Genomic DNA, 12,677 nt, shown 5'->3' with positions numbered 1-12,677 from the left:
ACCTCGCTTCACCCCTCCGCCGCGGGGTCGCGCCCGGGGCCGCCCGCTCCCCTCCCGCCCCCCCGCGTCGCTCCGCTTCCGCCCGGTGCCGCCGGCCCCGCCCCGCCGCCCCGCCCCGCGGCCCGCCGTGGGATCCCGCGCCCCGCGGCGCCCCGCGCTTCCCCGGGGCCGCCGGCGGCCGGAGCGCCCCCGCAGACCCCGCCCCGCCCGGGCGCCGGCCCCCGGCTCAGGGCGCGGGGCCACGTGTGCGGGCGGGCGGGCGGGAGGGAGGCGGCCCCGTGCCGCGCGTTTAAATGTCCCGCTCGGCGCGGGCCGCGCTGTGCGCAGGGACGGGAGCGGCCGCGCTGTGAAGCAGGAGGTGCCCCGCGCAGCCCGCGCCGCGCTCCCGCCCCGCCCCGTCCCCGCACCCTGCCGCCGCCGTCGTCGGGCGGGCACCGAGCGCCGCGCCCGCGCTCTGGCCGGGGAGCTCCGGGGTGCGAGAGCGCGCGGTCCCGGGGCGCGGCGTGGGGCGGGGGGCGGCGGGGCCTTTCCGCGCCTCGCGGCTCTTTGTGGGGACTGCGGCCCTCGGCTGCCGCTCGTGCCCGCGGGCAGCATGCGGCGGGAGAGGTGAGTCCGGCCGCGCGGGTGGGCCGGCTCTCCGTTAGTGAGGCCGGGGGACGCTCCCCGAGGGCCGGTCCTCACGCTTCTCCTTTCTTGGCAGCGACTGCGCGGAAGAGAAGGCTCCCGCCAAGGGAGAAGGGGGCGCCGAGGGGGCCGTGCGGGCCCGCAAGAGGAAAGCCGATGTGGCCACGGTGAGTGCAGGCCCGGCAGGCGGCACGGCATGGCCTGGCGGGCGGTGCGGGCCCGGCGCTCCGGCGCTGCTCCCGCGGCCTTTTGTTGGGGGTGGGGGGGTGGCCATGTGCGGCGCGGGACGCGGGCGGGGGGCTGTCACGGCGCGGGGACCGGCGGGGCTCAAGCACGGCGTCGGGCTGAGCGGTGCGCTGAACCGCAGCCCCTGGCCCTAAATTGCTGCGTTTCTTTTTGTTAGTTTCTCCAGGATCCCGACGAAGAAATGGCCAAAATTGAAATGAGTAGGAAAAAGCAGTACGAAAACCAGGTAACAAATGTGGCCTTAGATCACGTTCCTTTCATCTTACTAGCCTGTTGTTGCAGGACGCTGGTATTGCAAACACAATCCCACAGATATGCAGTAACCGCATGCTGCGTGGTGGTGGCTGAGGGGGCCATCAGCCCAGGCTTTTTGTGAAGACCACAAACCACCTTGGTGGCACAGCCTGCTTTGGAGCCTTTGCAAGAGACGAAGCCTACATTGGCCTAAACCATTACGTGAATGCTGCAGTGTACCTGAATGTCCTGGGGTTGCCAGGCTGTGCCCTACAGAAGCCTTCATACATGCTTAGTTTTCCACACAGGCGTACCGGGAGTCTTGTAGGAGTTCAGTGGTTCACTTATGTGCTGTATCCTGCAGGCCAAAGCATGCGGCCCTTTGGCACGCAAACAGAACTGAGTTTTGAGATGGATCTCTTTGTAACCCTGTCTATGCTTATGTATAACCAGGAGGGAGGAAGGATCACTTGTTCCTTTTGGTTAGCTCTGTTCATTGGCAAGCGTTTTTATTAGATGGAGGATGGAAACTTGAATTTCCAGATCAGAACTTTGAAGTTTATACTATTAGATACTACTGTGGTGGTGAAGTAGGCTTCGTGCTTCTGCAGATGGAAGGGATGATTATTTTTTTTTAAAGCCATTCATGCTGTAGGCCAGAGAACAAATGAGGCCACTTGCTGGGGTTAGCAGTGCCCAGTGCCAGTTTCCAAACAGGACACTTGGCATGACCCAACTTACAAAGTCAGAATGAAGTCCAGCAGCATCCCCTAAACTTCTTAGCGCTGTTTCTATGTTCTTCAAACTTGACGTGCTAGTGGTATTTGTATTGGATGCTTTGTTGGTATTATGGTATTGAAAGCAAGATGCCTTTGTGCATTGCGATGCTTGCTCTAAACAAAAGAGCAAAATTAGCCTCTCGGAAGTAGGTTTATTCTTCTTTTTGATTCTCTCCTGTGCATATGCACGCACATGCTCACTCACTCTGTTGCGAGGACTTCAGCCAGTTAATGCACATGCAGGGTGATACTTAAGCTGCAAAAGTCATGATCAGGGAGTACAGACTGCACTCATTTGGTACGCGAGACTATGCATAATGTCGCACATCTAACCAGAAGTGGCAGCTGGAAGTTCTAAGACTAAAGTGCTACCATAACAGATGGGCATCATTGTTTGGAATGGCCTCTGCTTGTTGCAACTGCGTACACTAGTTATCAGTCAACATATTAAGCAGGGCTCAAATGGTGAGCATTTAATGAGGGGATCTCTCCTTCCCTTCTGTTTTTCTTTTGTGCAGTGTATTAAACTAATTTCTCACTTCTGACAAGGAAGAGCTGCCTGTCCTTCACTACGGACCCCTCCTTTAGCAAAACGTTCCCTAAGAGTTAGGCCAGGGCTTCTCCTAAATGTTTATTCCACAATAATAAGGCATTGTTGGGAAAATCCTTATGACAGACCTAGTTTTGTCTTCTTTCGAGAAGACTGAAAAGCAGTTTGAAATATATTTTGTGCACATTTATCTTCAGCTTTGGAAGTAGATACAGGCTTCCAATTTTCTGGTTGTTTTTTTTTTTTCTTTCTTTTTTTTTTTTCTCTCCTGTGTTGCTATTAAATGCTACTTCAGGAACAATAGGTATAGCAAAATTCAGATAACTCAGGCAGGAGGCATCCAAAGCATTATTTAGGAATTTTTCAAGTTATCTTTAGGATACCGGTGGGAATTTGACCCTTTGATTCTGTGAGCCGTAGATAAAAATGGATACCTGTGTATCAGTCTTTACACAGAGAAGGTTTTTTGTTATGACAAAGTAGCCAGATTGTTACAGATCTGTTTAAAAAAGCTAACATTTGGCTGCACAGCAGCAGCTCTTCAGTCTATGGTGTGACACAAGCTATTCTCTGATATAAATTGCCATGGGCCACTAATGAGAATATGTTTATGGTTCCAGCAGCAGTATCGCAGGCTTGTATGATAGCCAGTGAGATAGTTATTCTGTTGAGGCACAACAGTTCTAAAATGCAAGCAGCTATAAATCCTCTGCAGCCTGCACCACGTGACTTCTACATTAAACAAATTGTTTACTGACACTAGGTTATACATGAGGCAAAATATCGTAGTCACATCCCACTTTATGGCATCTTCATAGTCAGTTCATTAGTTTGCTTCTGTTGAACATAAGGCCTGAGTTCTTAATTAGAATGCTGTTACCCTTTATGTGGTGGAAGGGTGGCTATATCATGAGGTTTGTGACAGCAGAATATCGCATCAATTCTGTGTTTGATTTTGGAGTACTGGCACTGCTGTAATTCTGCAAGCAATTCTCGTATTAATTCTGCCTGCTTTCTATGGACGGATGCACTTCCAAGGCTCTGCATAAAGCAAAGTTCATTTCATTTGATTAGAGTAATCCATGCAATTATGATAGAAAATGCATGTTCTCCTGAATCTAGGGTGGAGAACGGAAACTAGAAGTGGTAAGAAATCTTGGGATGGGGCTAGCTAATCTTTTCAGATGGGAAGGAGACAGAGCAAGCTTTCAGTAATCAGTTTTGATCAATTTCTCACTGGCCGTTTTTCCAGAATCTAGTCTTACTGTTGTCAAGATGTTCTATCTAACAATCTTAAAATGTCCTCTGAAGAGATTCTTTAACAAGCCTAGGTTGTTTCTGAAAGGTAAAATTAAAGAAACAAAAGAAAAATGCAACAGTGACTACAACAAAAACCTCATGCACTTAAACAAGTGAACGACATTAGCTATATCCAAGTTGAGAGTCTGACTTGTCCCTAATACTGGCAGACTCTTTAGAAAATTAAGTGTCAGAAGCTCCTATGCTGTTCAAACAGAATTGAAATGACCAAATTTTTGTTCTTATTTCTCCTCTTCATTTGATAATTCTAGAATCTCTTTCTAGTGGAAAAGCCCTCTACTTCAACCTTTACTGCTTCCTGTGAGTGAAAATTGGCTGGAATTGTAGGGCTTAATGCTTTCTGATAGGCAAAGTAAGGCTGCAGTCTAATAGTTGAAGTCTGTCCACTTGGAAATGCTACTTCGAGGTGAGACAACCTGACTTTTCCCTCTCCTGCTTCTTTGACTTTGGTTTCCATGCTGAAAATCCAGTGACACTGCTGTTTTTAGTGCAATTCTGGGTTACTGTCATCTCCAACATTCCTGTTGGCACCTTTTACCCCTAGAAACTTTACTGGTAGCTCAGAGGGGCACAGGTATCTCAGGTCTTTGTGTGGCTGATTTTCTGAAGGCCCTGAATGCTGCAGTGACCCAAATAGTCACTGCCTGCTCAATTTGGTGGCTGACCTGTGTGCCCAAAGATGTTCCATTTCTGTGAGTGTTTGGTATGTTAGTGACTGACATGCTACAGAAAAATGAGGTATGAGAATGTTTGGGTTAAAAATATATTATCTCTGAATTCTAGGGTTTTCTTTGTTGGAGCTGCTTGTGTGCTTGACTGTTCTGCTGCAAGTCTTTGATCTGCTCTGTTCTGCCCTTGCAGGTGTTTCTTTTAATGAGCGTTCTCATGTCCTACCTGTATGTAGTTTCCAGTTATGTGCTTTAGGGCTTGCACTGTGCCAGCCTAAAGGAAGCACTTCCTGATTGCCTCAGGCCCTCCTCACCTTAAACTGTTTCACTTTCAGTAGCAGTTCAGCAATCCTTTTATCTCCTTACAGTTACAGTGTGATGTTCAGCAATTTCTTGATACTGCTTCTTGGTTTCGGCTCAGTATCTTGCTAAATCTGCTTTAAAGAATCAGGAATCTAATAATCTCATTCACTCGACCAAAATGCATATCAAAACTTTGGTGTTCCTTCACTTCAACTAATTCAGACTCCTATCTCCCTTCTTGCTTCTGAGGGCACTGCATATTCACTTCCATTCTTATCTCTAGCTAAGCTACGTGCTTCACTGTTGCTTGTGTTCTACCCCAGTTGTATTGGTGAGCTGTTATTTTTTTTTTTGTTTTGAGCTGTTATTATTGGTAGCTTTGTTTTCACTTCTTAAGACATCTAAGAAGGTCTTAAATCTTGATTTGTTTCCTTAGAGAAGATAGAATGTGATGAAATCTCTCTTAAATCAATGGCTGTGTGGTGTCTACTTTGGCTGAGAAGAGTGGAACAGATCTCTTTTCTTTTAGCTACTGCTGGTGTAGTAGGCACCTTTAATTAGATCAAATGCATGGCCCTTCTGTTGGTTTGTTGATTAACTGATAAGGCATTGCTCCTCCTAATGCTGTTGGCAGCTGGACTTGCCATGCAGCTGGGAGGACAAAGTGTGACTACAGTCTAGCTTTGAGGGAGGGCAAAAATTAACTTAAAGCAATGCTATTGTGATGATCAAACTTTCACTTGATAAGAAATCTGTCAATTCTGTACTACAGATACTATTCTTTTTCCCTTCCATTCCAACCCAAATTAAATCACAGCATGGGTGCATTAGTAGCTATGCTAGATTTGCCTGTAGAACTCTGAAGGTGAAATTACCTCTCTATCTGACAGTAATACAATTTCATAGCTGCAAGAGAACTGTGGCTTTCATTTCTGAAGTCAGTAGTTTCTATTTCTGAAGCTGGAGCTAGGGAGTAGCCATTTTGCTGGAAAGTGATGTCACTTGTAGCAGTGAAAGGGCAAAAGTCAGGTGTGGGAGCTTCTTTGCCTCTGGGGCAAGTTGTTCATGTGGGGCATTTTACTAACACCTAATGAGTCTTCTGTTTTGGTTTTTTTTTTTTTTTACTGTTATTTCTTGAAGCATATTATGGTTCTTGTTAAGGATCCATGTCCCTTCAGTACTGCGGAATAGACTGATTTGCAGCAAGATGGCTGACTTTGCTCTTAAGCAGAAATGGTGAATTTTAACTTGCTTAGATATGATGTTGTGGCGCTGACTTTGTATTCTACAGTGAAATAAAATAAATAGTGTTTTCCTGGGGAACTGAGAGCTACTGGTGAGAACCTAGTGAAGGACCCTGAGATAATGAAGGGAAGGGAGCATCTGCTCTGTGAGGGTGGCTTGGAGGAGATCAGGCTTAGGGATATCTCATCAGTGCATATAGATACCTGAAGAGAGGGTACAAGAAGATGGAGCTCTTCTCATGGTGCCCATTGGTAAGACAAGAGGCAGTGGGCACAAAATGAAATGCAGAAGATTCCTTCTGGATGTCAGGAAATTTCTATTGTGTGAGTGACCAGAGAGTTAGAACAGATTGTGAACAGAGAGTGAGGAATCTTCTTGGAGATGCTCAAAACTGTCTGGATGTGGTCCTCTGCTGTAAGTAGCCCTGCTTCAGCAAAAGCAGTGGGCCAGATGATTTCCACAGGTTACTTTCAGCCTCTGTGTTTACAGAGGTAATCACAGTTTGTTGTGGTTTATTTCAAGCGTGCTATTATTTACAGCTAAAATCATTACTTTTACAGCCATAGCGTAAAATCTTCTTTTTCATTTTATAGCTGTCCTGGAATAACATTAACAAAGATCCCCATGTGCTGATTCCTACTCCAGATAAAGATGATGATCCAGTTGGTGTTGATTACTCTCACTTCATACATCTGAATGTTGCTTCAACTAGATCTTCACCACTACCAATTCTGGGGTAAGTATGCTGCTGCTTTGCTACCACTTCTCTGCCTTCCTTTTGTGCTATGATTTGAAACTGAGCGTGTTCATCTTTCATCTATCTGTCTTAGCTGGGCAAACAGAGATGATGTATGGAAAAACATGATAAACAAAGAGGAGACATATGTGAGGGACAAACTGTACATGCAAAGGCACCCTCTCCTGCAACCTAAAATGCGAACAATCCTTCTAGACTGGCTAATGGAGGTAAGCTGTTCTGGGTCTGTGACTACTTTAAATGTGCTTTTGTTAAAGTGCTAATAAGTGTCATGAGCACTTCTCATGATGTTTCATAATCCATTTAGCACTGGCTACTTGTCTTCTTATTAAGTTTGTCAGTGAATGGTATCAAATATATATGTATGTATATGTGTGTGTGTATATATATATGTATGTTCAAATATACACAATGGCTTGAGTTGATGGTACATGAACTGGCAGTATATTCAGATATTAATTTAAATGAATAGTGTATAATAATCAGTTTGTCCCTAAAGCTCCACAGGGTAAGCTTAAGGTCACACAACAGATTAAATCTGCACAAATGATTATTCAAGTTACTGTAAGGAGTGTGTGGTGTGTTGTGAGATTCACCTAGTCTCTGACATGGAGTAATAGAATGGGTCAGGCTGGAAGGGACCATAAAGACTGTGTAGTTTCAACTCCTTGCCATGGGCAGGGGCACCTTCCATTAGGCCAGGTTGTCCAAGACCCCATCCAGCCTGGACTTGAGTGCTCCCAAGGATGGAGCATCGACTACTTTCCTGCTTCCAGTGCCTCACCACCCTCTGTGTAAAGAATCTCTTCCCAACATCTAATCTAAATCATATGCTCTTCTAGTTTCAAGCCATTAATTACCCTTATCCTATCACTATATTTCCTGATAAAAAAACCTCTCCATCTTTCCTGTAGGCCATCTAGGTACTTGTAGCCTGCTGCAAGTTCTTCTGGAACTTTCTTCTGTGTTATTGGCTTGTAGAATATATAGCAACTCTGCTGTCTCTATGAGAGTATTTTTGGTGTTTGAATGAGTTGATATAATCTTTGTTCTTGATTCTAAAGCAGTTGAGAATTTTCTCTTCTGAGGTGTAGAAATGATGCATGTTTGTGAATGTGAGGAGCTGATGTTCCAATATTATTAGAACGTGCTCCCATTTCATACGAGGGCTTCCACTTGGATTTGTTATTTTTTTGAGAGGGATTTACTGTAGTGGTGGTCATCCTGTGAGTCAAAGGGAACAGTTTAGCTCCTGCTCTTAGTAACATGTTGGTTTTCAGTATCAGTGAAGCAGAAGTCAAATATGAAATGGTATGTCTAGGTTTTACATTTTTAATAAATCTGTAGCATCTGTTCTTGACTATTTAAAATTGTTCTTGATCTTTGTATCTCTGTTTCTCTAGGTTTGTGAAGTCTACAAGCTTCATAGAGAAACTTTTTATTTAGCACAAGATTTCTTTGATAGATTTATGGCAACACAACAGAACGTTGTAAAAACACTATTGCAACTTATTGGGATCTCTTCTTTATTCATAGCAGCAAAGCTTGAGGTAAATATCTCTGTTTTTTTCTAAACTTAAATATATGATTGGACAAACAGTGAACTTACTGTACAGTAAATGCTTTTTGGGATGCTTTTATGGGGCTTATTAGTATAACTTGAGCAGGAGACAATAATTTTTATTTTCAAAATCCTTCCTATATTTTAGAATTGGCTAAAACTGACTAAGGCTAGCTAACATACCAGTATCTCTATTTTAAAATAATAGTCTCTTCAATGTTAGAATAATTCAAAATGTTTTTAATTGTTGTTGCCAGTTGAGCTTTTGTTGGCTGCTCTATGCAAAGACTACTTGTTGCAATTCTACTGTTGGTGCAGTATCTACTGGATAATACAACCCGAGCCATTTTTATTTACTGGCATAAATTGAGCTATTAAGATAGGGCTTCAAAACTTCTCACTCTTTGTCTTTTAAGAGGCATATTGATGTTTGATTTGTTCCTAAGCATAAATTGTATTGCTGCTGTTGTAGTTGAACCCAGCAGGTGGCTCAGCACCACAGTCATTTCCTTACTCCCCCCTTCCCAGTGATCTCACTGGGGGAGAGAATCAGGGGGAAAAAATGTGCAACTTGTGAGTTGAGATAACACTGTTTACTAAGGTAGAGAAAATAAAAAGGCTAATAGTTATGATATATGCATATATACCTGCATAACAAGTGATGGACAAGCAATTGCTGAGTGTCCAACTAACCTCCCAACCAGTGGAAGAAAGTGAGACGAACTTCCACAGAATGCCTCCTGCATGTTGCCATAGGGTATGGAATATCCCTTTGTCTGGTTGAAGTCAGCTGTCAAATTCTGTTCCCTCCCAGCTCCTGGCCCTTTGCTGAGAACGGCCTTGGCTCTGTACAACACTGCTCAGCAGCAGATACACACATCCGTGTGTTATCAACATTGTTTTTCTCCTGGAACCAAAGCATAGCACCGTACCAGACACTATGAAGAAAACAGTTCTGTCTCAGCTGAAACTAAGATAGCTGTGCAATCATTAGGCTTCATTATAGAGCTCTGTTTAACATGAAGCTTACACTTGTTGAGCAGTTAGGCCAGGTTGTGTCCTCGTGTTGAAAAGCAGCTCAGTTCTGATGGTAGTGTTTGAGGGGCTCTCTGTGATCAGTTTCCAATCCATGGAATATCTATGGTTAGTTAGTATTTGTTTGCTTCTTACAAGACCTGAGGTTATTACTCTAACAGTTTTTATAAGGTTGTAGATCCTGGTAGGTGTACAAACATCTGTGACCAGTAGAGCTGTATTTGAATACAAGAGATACAAGATGTTTTCCATAGGCTGCATTGGAATAATCTTGATGCCATTTACTGTATGCACCTCAGGGGTGTTGTAGTCAGTCAGTGCATGTTGTACTGATCTATCAGAAGTTAAAGGAGAAGACTAAGAGCAGAAAGGCTGAAAAAGAAATCTATGTATATTAAAGGCAGAGTAGAACACAATGAGTTAGGATGGGGCGGATGGTTATTTTCCTTCCCCCCCCCCCCCCCCCCCGCCATTTTGAAATGCTGGAGTGGCACTGGGTTGTTCTGCTTCTTAATACTTGGGAGGACTAGTTGTGACCTATTTGTCAAACTGAACTCATAGTCATATTTGTCAAACTGAACACTTGACCTTTCTGTCTCTCAGGAAATTTATCCACCAAAGTTGCACCAGTTTGCCTATGTTACAGATGGAGCTTGTACAGAAGATGAAATCCTTAGTATGGAATTGATCATTATGAAGGTAATATTTCAAAGTGGTCAAAGTGGAATATGTTTGGGTTTTTTTTGTTTGTTTGTTTGTTTTCTTTTAAGTTGTAGCATAATCAAACTAAAAGCAAGAGCCTTGGTTAATGTGCTGGTAAGAGACAATTTTCTAATTAGAAAACAGTGTCCTCTAGGTAACAGGTGATTTAAAGCATCCATCAGTGAGCAAGTATTTAACAAAATGAATTGTTTCCTCCTATCAGGAGGAGGTGTGGGGAAAAAATTGATTTGCATGTTCCAAAAATGCCTTGCCCAGCTTACTGTCTAGAGTAAATAAAGCTGCATGGTCTCAGTTAAGAACTCTCTGTTAATACTCAAGTGCTTTGTATGTCTACTCTTTCAGGCTCTTAATTGGAACTTAAATCCACTGACAGTTGTATCATGGCTAAACATTTACATGCAAGTTGCCTATTTAAATGAGCTTTACGAGGTATTGTTGCCACAATATCCACAACAAATATTTGTACAAATAGCAGAGGTAAGACTGATTCCATCCTTCAAATACTATTTCAACTGAAAAAAATGTTTTGCAATAGACTTATTAGACATCTGTCATCTTGTAGCTCTTGGATCTCTGTGTGCTGGATATTGGCTGCTTGGAGTATACATATGGTGTACTTGCAGCTTCTGCTTTGTACCACTTCTCCTCATCTGAGTTGATGCAGAAAGTTTCAGGTACATAAGAGTGGTATTTATGGATTGCCTAATGCATTTACAAACATGAAATCTTAAGTCAGGCAGATAAGCCTATGTCTTGTCTTCTAGGTTATGAATGGTGTGAGATAGAGGAATGTGTAAAATGGATGGTTCCATTTGCTATGGCTATAAGGGAAGTAGGAAGCTCCAAACTCAAACACTTTAGAGGTATCGCTCCTGAAGACTTGCACAATATACAGACGCACATAAACAGCTTGGATTTGCTGGTATGTATATGCACACTGAAGACAAAAACTGCCTAAAATCTCTAGTATTCGTTCTTCTTTGGCTAGAACATAAATTGAGTTCACGTGAAGCATTATCAGATTGAGACTGAGTGTATGATGATTGTAAAAGGCCTAAGATTGTATGCTGGTTGCAAAATTACCAGGGAAAAGGCCTGACTAGTACAGTGGTTAGTATAAAAAGGTGGTCATGATTTTAGCCTATTATGTTGAAGGATAGATAATTACTTTAGAAATGGGGAGCATATTTCTGCCTTTCCAGGTACTTACAGTATTGTTTATTAGGCCTTTGTATATAGGAGATGTGGGTAACATAACCTCATCTGGTGAAAAAGGAAATGAACTAATGAATGAAAAAGGAAATTAACTAATCACTTGAGAGTGATCTTGTGGGGCTGTTGTGTGACAGTGGTGGTTGACGAGAAGTTGAGCAACGATGGTTTTTAGCGTGACAAACTTGCAGAGGATCAAAATTGTGTCCATCAATTTGTACTTAAACGATGTTTTTTCATTATTATTAACTTCTACATTACCTAATTACAGTAGAAGTTAAATCTCTCGGTATTCAGTCGCTTCTTCATTTTCAATCTTGAAGATACCATAATGCTGACAGTCAGATTCCAAAAGCTAACATTAATTTCTTGGAGTTTATATTCAGTGGCTATTGCATACTGCATAGATATGATAGATTATCCATCAGGAAATGAGTATTAAGTTCTAAAACCCTGAGTTACGTTATCGATCTGTTGCATGAATGCACCCAAGTGAAGATTGATTTATTTTTTCTCTTTTCCTGTGCTGCCTTCAGGACAAAGCTCAAGCAAAACAAGCCATATTGGCTGAGCAAAATAGGACTTCACCTTTCCCCACTGGTGTCCTTACACCACCACAAAGCAGTAAGAAGCAGCCCGCTGGACTGAAGCCGATATGACTGTACAGACTGTTTACAGATGACTTTGCTGAAGTGCCTGTTCTGCTGGTTCTAACTCCTGCTCCATTATGGAAATGCTGCCGGTGACATTCATAAGCTTTTATGGAATTTGAAAAGGAAACCTTATCTTTTTCATGACAGAAGATTTTTTTCTATTTGAAATATTTTTATTGAACGTTAAAATATTTTATAGAAATGGATCGAGTACGCCAGCCACTTAAAAGAACACCGAAGAGTGCTCCAAATGCTGCTATTGAGGGTGATGCTTGATGTGACCAACTGTTCAGAAAAAAAGGCTTAAAGTTTGGGTTATTTACCGTGCCTGTTTGTCTTTTGAATAATCAGCAGTTATGCAGTCCCCTGTTGACAACTGGGCAAGACATGCTGTGCAAGGCCACGTTTCAAAGCCTCTTTTTCAAATGGTTGGCTTACAACCTGATGCCTTTTCAAAAAAATCTTTATTGTAAATGCTGCTATGTCTCTGTGTATCCATTTTTAATAAAAATGCTGTCTAAGACAGCTGGTTTTATGTATATTCCTATTTTTCTTTTGATTATGGTCAGCTAAGGTTTTTCAGACTGTGACCAGTAGTGTAGTGTGGGAACTGGGTGCAACGAATATAGTAACTATCATCTTATTTATTTAGCACTACTAGCTCACCAATGGAAGTTCCATTTTTGGATATTAAGATGAATTTTTATGTTGATTTAGATTTTTCTTGAGTTGCACATGACGAGAGAGGGGATAATAAACATGACAAG

The 12,677-nt window shown here is 43.0% G+C and overlaps 1 protein-coding gene across 1 annotated transcript; it reads left to right on the top strand.

Annotated features, from left to right (window-relative positions):
- The first annotated feature begins 439 nt into the window (after positions 1-439).
- CCNE1 (cyclin E1) lies at positions 440-12,449 on the top strand. Its single transcript, XM_048958861.1, has 11 exons — positions 440-606; positions 701-791; positions 1,028-1,096; positions 6,563-6,705; positions 6,800-6,935; positions 8,130-8,276; positions 9,926-10,021; positions 10,388-10,522; positions 10,608-10,719; positions 10,810-10,967; positions 11,794-12,449. The coding sequence occupies exons 1-11, from the start codon at positions 593-595 to the stop codon at positions 11,914-11,916; spliced, it is 1,224 nt and encodes a 407-aa protein (XP_048814818.1). The 5' UTR covers positions 440-592; the 3' UTR covers positions 11,917-12,449.
- The last annotated feature ends 228 nt before the right edge of the window (positions 12,450-12,677 follow it).

This window comes from Lagopus muta, chromosome 12 (genome assembly GCF_023343835.1).
Source record: "Lagopus muta isolate bLagMut1 chromosome 12, bLagMut1 primary, whole genome shotgun sequence".
NCBI classification, from domain to species: Eukaryota; Metazoa; Chordata; class Aves; order Galliformes; family Phasianidae; genus Lagopus; species Lagopus muta.
This window is presented reverse-complemented; position numbering and strand designations above follow the sequence as displayed.